This window comes from Cydia amplana, chromosome 1 (genome assembly GCF_948474715.1).
Source record: "Cydia amplana chromosome 1, ilCydAmpl1.1, whole genome shotgun sequence".
Taxonomy (NCBI): domain Eukaryota; kingdom Metazoa; phylum Arthropoda; class Insecta; order Lepidoptera; family Tortricidae; genus Cydia; species Cydia amplana.
In genome coordinates, this window is record NC_086069.1 from 28,131,049 (window position 1) to 28,139,471 (window position 8,423).

General features: G+C 34.9%; 1 protein-coding gene across 1 annotated transcript; it reads right to left on the reverse strand.

The window, feature by feature from the left end:
• Positions 1-6,350: 6,350 nt before the first annotated feature.
• On the reverse strand, positions 6,351-7,939 carry LOC134652341 (5-formyltetrahydrofolate cyclo-ligase-like). The gene is made up of 3 exons (XM_063507515.1): positions 7,778-7,939; positions 6,969-7,221; positions 6,351-6,590 (listed from the first exon to the last, which is right to left on the reverse strand). The coding sequence occupies exons 1-3, from the start codon at positions 7,898-7,900 to the stop codon at positions 6,370-6,372; spliced, it is 597 nt and encodes a 198-aa protein (XP_063363585.1). The 5' UTR covers positions 7,901-7,939; the 3' UTR covers positions 6,351-6,369.
• Positions 7,940-8,423: the final 484 nt, after the last annotated feature.

The window sequence follows — 8,423 nt, forward strand, 5'->3', positions numbered from 1 at the left end:
TTTTTTTTATACGTATCAAAGCATCTAATGTTTACGCGTCCAAACCACTCACACTATTAATATCTATAAAAATCACAGCCAAAAAGCGATAAAATATTTCTAAATAAAACCGTCACGCTATTTTTTTTTAAATATCTGTCATTGAAATGCTCACTCACACCGCCAGTCAAGGCATATACTGGCAATATTTTTTGAATGTGGGGTACATGTTAAATTCGAGCATTGTTTTTGTTTTGCGTGGCGGATAGCGCAGCGTGCGCGGGCCGGCGGCGGACTGGGACTGCGCTTGCGCCGTGCGCGTGGGCGGAACGCTGATAATCTCATTACATTGAAACATGATTGAAACCGGACTAATGCGTATTTTTCAATGGGGTTCTGTAGTAATAGGCTAAGGCTTATTATTAACCGGGCAACTAAAATATTAAACAGGAACTTTCATTGGGCATATAATAATATAATTTGGCTGTGCATTAATATTTTGGCGCCAAACAAAATATTTTAGCTTCAAATATAAGCATCATATTATTAAAAAAACTGGCAGCAAAATCAAGCCACCTAAAAAAATTATAGGGAACTTAAAGTGATAGGTTGGCATCTAAAATAATAAATTGGCAACTAATATTGTAAAGCGATCATAAAATTTAGTTGTCATCTAGTTGTTCACACCTAAGTAATCAACTAATCATAACTGAGCATATCGTTTTCAGCTAGGTAGTATTTTAACACGAAAGCTTAAATTTAATAACTTAACCTAAGAACTTAATTTAATTTAACTTAACCTAAGAATAGTATATATATATACAGTTTGCTCTGTACTCTGTAGGTATAACGCATAAAGTACATACTTATAAACATAATCGAGAGCGCACTATTCGCCAACAAACTGTCTACAGTTTGGCGAAACTTTTGTATACCTAGACATAAGTATTTTTTTGAAATAAATAAATTAAAATTAAAAATTAAATTAATGAATATTGGTCACTTTTTACACAAAACACCTCAAATTAATTTACCAATACGCAATGGTTAGTATACTTAAGTCGAAATTTCGAATCATGAAACGCCTAATGGCCATTATACCATTAGATCTTTAAATTTTTAATTACTAATTTCAATAGTTACCACTGTGTTCTGCTAGAGCCAACAGATAGGTGCGATGACGAGCGAAGCGAGGAGGAGCGTGTTAGATTGACCGTGTAATGACCAAACAAAATATTTTAAAAGAACTTCATTTTTGAATTAATAGATAGCCGTTTTCTTTTTAAAATGTGCTTCATAAATAGTCTCCAATATATTAATTCAGTTGCCAAATAAATACTTGGTACCTGCCTAAAAATATGGGTTATTCCCACTAGTTACCACCAAGTTGTTACCAGTGGTAACTACTGGGAATTTTTTTCCCACCTTTTACAACTCGGTTTGGTGGTAACTACTGGGAATTTTTATTCCCAGTAGTTACCACTAAAAATTTTGTTAGACTTAAATACTAATAAAAACAGTATAAAATAGTATAGTATAAATATAGAGTGATTTTGAATTACCGAATAAAATCACTTAAAAATAATCTAAATGGATTATTAAATTTATCCTTGCATATATTATAGTTTTTGTACTAGTACCGGTTAAACTGTTTCAATATGTTTTCGTCACTTTTAAGGCAGTTTACTAAAACACTAATCGACTTAATAATGATTTATTAAATCACTCTATATTTATTTTTAATTTTTTTGTACTGTTTTTATTAGTATTTAACCCTAACAAAATTTTGGTGGTAACTACTGGGAATTATTTTTCCCAGTAGTTACCAGTGGTAAAAGGTGGGAAAAAAATTCCCAGTAGTTACCACTGGTAACAACTTGGTGGTAACTAGTGGGAATAACCCAAAAATATTCAAATGCTGTAACGGCTTTAAAATACAGCTCATATTGATATATTTTAAGACTCCGTTTTTGTTGCCAAACTATTAATTTTAGTAGCCATATCTATTTTTTTAAACTACCCAAAATCGATTAATAAGTTGACCGGTTAAATACGTGCCATAGGCTAATAGGTACCTATACCAATTTTGCCGTGATAAAAAGATGCAAGGAGTGTTTGGGCAAATGTCAATAAGTAACTACGAATTAATTAGACGCATGATTAATCCGTAACGAAATATCTATGAATGATCAATTTATTTTCTCTTGGGTCTTTAGGGATTGTCTTACTTTAGTAGTGAGTATTTCGAAGTAGTTATGTAAAAAAATGCAAAGAAAGAAATTTCCGGTGCGTCACGAAAAACTTCCAACTGAAATGTGACAACCCGGAAAATATCATTTTTAAAATACTTTTTTAACAGTCTCGATTGGAACTGTCTTAGTGTTAACATTGTCTTAGGTTTATAACAAATATAACTTTTAAAATAAAAATCACGCATGTCACGTGTCTGCCACGCTCAATAATCTGTAAATACTTACCTATAAATCGATCTTTACCCCGTACGGAACCCTAAAACACGTCACAAGAACGCGTTATCAGAACTAGGGTATGGGCCTTACTCATCATTAGAAGCAGGGATGTTGCGAACATCCGCATCCGCATCCGCAATCGCGGAACTTCCTCATATTTTCAACATCCGCATCCGCATCCGCATAAAATCGATGCGGAGCTTATGCGGATGCGGATGTCGAACAAGTCGGTACAGGAACGTCTTAGCGGCGGCGTAAGTGCTAGGTAATTTCGTCATTATCTATAACGAAATCGTCTAGATCCAGAAAAGTCGGCCAAGTTACTGTTTATTAAATATAACGCACCTATATATTCTTGCTTAAATACTAAACGTTTCGTTTTTTTTAAATAAAAATATACTAAAAATGTAATATTTGACGTTTTCTAAGTACCTAATCTTGACATCCGCATCCGCATCCGCATCCGCGGATGTGAGCCTTTAAATATCCGCATCCGCGGATGTCAAAAAATCTGCATCCGCAACATCCCTGATTAGAAGTCGCAATTATGTCGCGGTAATTAGTCGCAAATAATGATTTATGTCATTACATCATTAATTATAAATCAAGGCATAATCGGAAAAATTTTAATGTAAAGTACGTGACTTTCGTTCACGGATAATAAGTAGCCGTCAATCAAAATTATTCAAAATTTGTCTTCACGGTTACCCGGTAGTTCATTGTAATTACTAAAAGTAAACGTCGTAATCTTATTTAATATGCCCACAAACATTATCTAACTCAAGTACAACTGTAGTTTGCATTGTACATTCTAATTGTATTAATAAAAATTGTTACCTATACAAAGAAAAGGGAGCGAGTAAAAGTTTTCTACGTCTGTAATGATGGGTGAATAACTTTTTTGTACGAATGCATACTAAAATTAATAAGAAAACAAGTTTTTCTGAAAAAAAAATCGGCCAAATGCGAGTCGGACTCGCGTTCCAAGGGGTCCGTACATTAAGTCCGACTCACGCTTGACTGCACATTGCTAATAGGTTTTCCTGTCCTCTATAGGTAAAGAACTATTTTTGTGTATTTTTTCAAAATTTTAGACCTAGTAGTTTCGGAGATAAAGGGGGGGGGGAATGGTCGGACAGACAGACAGACGCATGAGTGATCCTATAAGGGTTCCGTTTTTGCCTTTTGAGGTACAGAACCCTAAAAAACATTAAATAATGGCTCAAGCGATGACATTCAAAACTTTTTATGCGCCATAAAGTTAAAAATACGCAAATGAAAAACAAGTTGACTTGGGGCCCGTTTCTCAGAAACTTGTAACTTGTAATACAAGCGAATGTCCCTTTTTGACAGCTTTTATTAGAAAAGGCCTTCTACTGCCACTTTTCGAAACGCTCACTCGTGGTTAAATCTTTCGCTTGCTCGGGTATCAATTTTATCACGAGAAGTTAAACAACGTTGCCCCCTTGTTAAACTAATAACTATTTTCCGATTAGTAATTATTTTATTTTATTTATTTTACTTTTTAAGGAGTAGGTACAAAAACATTATACAGATTTAGGTAACAATACAAAGCCAATTACAATCAATTACAATTAGGTACATTATTTCAAACATGATTAAACACAAACGAAATTAACAATTTTTTTCCTTTGTATACATAAGTGTACTTTTAGAAACCCAAATTAAATAATTTTCACAGAAAGTACTTAATTTAATTTGTTCTTAGAGGATGATTTTAACATAATAATTTATCGAGCTTTAAGATAAAAGATAAGATAAAAGATAGTTTATTCAAGTAGGCATAATTACAACGCGCTTATGAACGTCAAATAAAGCTACACCGGCTCCAACCCTACACCTCTGCCCCGAGAAGATTTAAATTCCCCTCAATTGGGGAGGGTATCCCAATATGGGACCGGCAACAAACTCGGCGGGACACATCTTTAAAAAAAATACATCTTATAATTAACACGCATTACAAGAAAATAAGGAAAAAATTATATAATTAACACCAACTTCAGAAAATCATCATTCTATTTTTTCCTGATCACATCTGATGAGTCATCGTACACATGGACATAGGTAGGTAGGTATACATTTTTGTTACAAAAAATGCCCTTGCCTGGACATATTTACTTTGAAGTCTTTGAACTTGTTTTTATTTTTTATGACTAAACCTTAACCCGTGCTGCATTATTATTAGCGCCACTTGCACCATTCCACTAACCCGGGGTTAACCGGTTAAACCATTAATCCAGTGTCTAATTGTACTGGATACCATGCTAAACCCCAGATTTAACCGGTTAACCCCGGGTTAGTGAATAGTGCAAGTGGCCCTGACAAGTTTGTGTGTCAAAGTGTAAAAAAAAATCTATTGTTAACCAATAATTTCATTAAGGTGCGGTAGGTTCAGCTAGAGAGCAAAGTTTTTGAAAAATCGTACCTACCGCTTTTTTAGATCACAATACGTTTAAAATAACATTTGTTTTTTCATCTAAGATATGGCTACCTTCCGACTGCATCATCAGATCAGCTCCATGTTAGTATATTATTAAATTATCGTCAGATATACGTCATATACGGAAGTATGTCAAATTTATATGTATTAATACAGTAAATACATTCAGCGTTTGCGTCAGTTTTGATTTTTTTCCAGACTTATTTATGATATTGGCCCAATTAATACTACAAATATACGTGGTGAAGCTAAAAAAAGCGGCCAAGTGCGAGTCGGACTCGCCCATGAAGGGTTCCGTATTTAAGGGATTTATGACGTATTAAAAAAAACTACAGGGTGGCCAAATAAGAGGTATACACATTATTTTTGAATTTTATTCTATAAAACATAAAAAATATTAAGTATTCCTTGTTAAATATAATATGTAGGGTCAGCAATTACACATGGAAAATAATGTCAGACAAATGTCCACCTCTAGCAGCATGGCAGATGCGAACCCTTTTCATCGCGTTTTTCATCACTTTTTCACACATTTCTGGCGTTATCTCAGCGACAGTGTTTCGAATATTTTGTTTTAATTGCTGAAGGTTCGTTGGCCTATTAGCATAGACACGTCCCTTTAGATAGTCCCACATAAAAAAGTCAGGAGCTGTTAAATCAGGCGATCTTGGGGGCCAGTCAATGTCACCGTTTCTCGAAATTAATCGACCGGGAAACGTTATTTTTAATGTTTCTATTGTTTTTAATTATTAAAACACGTTGTTCCGTCGTAAAACGCTCCATAAAAAATTTGCCGTATCTACACAAACTAATTTTCATGCAATAACTGTCATATTTACCGCCAAAATAAAATGGCGGCAAAAAAAAAGTTGTATACCTCTAAGTTGGCCACCCTGTACGTACTTACTAGATCTCGTTCAAACCAATTTTCGGTGGAAGTTTGCATGGTAATGTACATCATATATTTTTTTTAGTTTTATCATTCTCTTATTTTAGAAGTTACAGCCCCCCCCCCTGTAACTTCTAAAATAAGAGAATAATACACATTTTACCACTTTGGAAGTGTCTCTCGCGCAAACTATTCAGTTTAGAAAAAAATGATATTAGAAACCTCAATATCATTTTTGAAGACCTATCCATAGATATCCCACACGTATGGATTTGATGAAAAAAATTTTTTTGAGTTTCAGTTCTAAGTTCTAAGTATGGGGAACCCCCAAAAAATTTTTTTTCTATTTTTGTGTGAAAATCTTAATGCAGTTCACAGAATACATCTACTTACCAAGTTTCAACAGCATAGTTCTTATAGTTTCGGAAAAAAGTGGCTGTGACATACGGACGGACAGACAGACGGACAGACGGACAGACAGACATGACGAATCCATAAGGGTTCCGTTTTTTGCCATTTGGCTACGGAACACTAAAAAGTGTATAAAAACTGCTTCTTAATCAAAATTCCATTTAATCAGCCGTCAAAACTTCATCAACTTTCACATCATTGATATCCACAGGTATCTCAGGGTATATCTGCTGGTTGAACCCCACGGCTAGCACGTGGAGGTCGCGGTCTGCGTGTCGCGCGCGCAGCGCGGTGAGGTAGCGGTCGTAGTAACCGCCACCGTGGCCGCAGCGCCAGCCGTCACGCGTGAATGCGGCCCCGGGGGCTATTACTAGGTCTAATCCTGAAACAAAGGGTAAAATAAATATTGACTTCGGTCGAGATAGTTACTTATGAAATAAAACTAAAACGGAATATAGCGCGTATTATGAATTTAACCCACCAAACCCGTTGTCTAAACTGCAATGCATAAATCGTCTGCAATAGGCGCAAAAGCCTGTGATGGTGAATTTAAAATACATCCTGACGTTTGAATATTTTACAGCGTTCGTCGTCAAGGACATGAAAGAAGTTAGCATAGAGTAAGTGATCACTCCATACATCAGTTTTCTAACCAATACGCTTATTTTTTTTCGTAGTCATCTAGCGTCAACTAGCGAATTTATCAGCAGGTACTGCTTACTCTAATACCAATTATAGTCTAATAAGGGTTATATTTTACCTTTCTCCATAGCATCCTCCCTATCCGCATCCTTACTATGCTGCTTAATCTGCCAACTAGTCTCAACCATGAGCTCCAAATCCCCTGGCAACACCCTCAACATCCTCATCTGCCCCCGCGAGTACTGTGGTACGAAGGCTGCATCTCCTCGTGCCAGAATGTCGTTGAGGATCAGCTCGGTGGGGACCTCTGTCGGCAGACTCAGGAATAGAGATATTGTTTTGGCTGATTTGTATTTTGGGTGGGCGAATATCTGAAATTATTATTAGAAGTTGATGAAGATATAGGTACCTAGGTATGTACTTGAGAATGAAGGCTAGCAGACTAATATAAGTATTTATTATTTAACAGATATTTTCACAGAGAATATACGAATAGATTGGCAAAGTCTTTATTAAATAATATTAGAGATAAAAAGGCTAAATATATAATTAAGCTTATTTAAGGCAATAATAACAAAATAATCCTATGATAAATGATAAACTATGCCTGAAATATCAAGTTATACCTATGGTAGGTTTGTTAGGAACATTTACTATTAAAACTTTCTAGTAGGTAACTTAAGTAAGAACTTTATTTATTGACTAGGTAATGTTAAGAATAAGAATCTTTTATTACCGGACGGGTTTATTTTTTGTTACGGAATTATAAAAAAAGAAAACAAATAATACAGAATATATAAATGAACTTGATTCAAGTGATTATTAATTCTCATTCAGACACGTAGGTAGTTACCTAACTAATATCTTTTAGCACATGAAATAATAAACCCTGCAACAAAAACGTCAAAACAGATAGGTATCACTCACTTTGCTCAAAATTATTTTCGACTGCCGGTCCCGGTCCCCATCCGTCATGGCAGCGAGCCTCGCGTCCACGTCCAGGCGGAGCTCGGCTTTCAACGGGTTAGGGTTTACTTTTTTATCACTCATTATTCAGATTTGTTTTTTTTTATACTAAAATTAAAGAAAATAAAAGCCTCGCTTGTACAGCAAAAATAATTTTATCTGCAAGTAATGAAAAGTTGCAAAATTTGTGAGATATGGTGTCAAAGAAAAGGTTAAACGTTAATTATATTTGTATAATTAAATTGAGACGTCCGAACAGTTCCAGTATACGTATTTTATGAATAAAACTTATTTGTTATTACACAACGTTTAATAAGAGTAAAATCGATAAAGGAGTAGGTAGGTATTTAGAGTTGTTTACTTAAGAAATGGCGATTATATTATTGCCCATAGCTATAGTTAATATGCAATATATTATGTAAAATATATTTTCCATAATGTCAATATCCAGGAAGGAAAATGGGGACTACGTTTGTATGGCGAAGCAGTCATCCACTATAGTCTTAAACGGGCATGTTCGCGTCGAAGTCAGTAGCAGTAGTACCTAAACGCTGCATAAAATAAACAATACCTACCTTTTGTTTAACAGATTAGGGTTTAAATCCCA

Coding starts and splice junctions, on each gene's coding strand:
- LOC134652341 (XM_063507515.1), bottom strand. CDS start 7,900: ATGAGTGATAAAAAAGTAAACCCTAACCCGTTGAAAGCCGAGCTCCGC. Junction 7,222..7,777: donor CGAAAATAATTTTGAGCAAA/GTGAGTGATACC, acceptor TAATAATTTCAG/ATATTCGCCCACCCAAAATA. Junction 6,591..6,968: donor GGAGGATGCTATGGAGAAAG/GTAAAATATAAC, acceptor CCTTTGTTTCAG/GATTAGACCTAGTAATAGCC.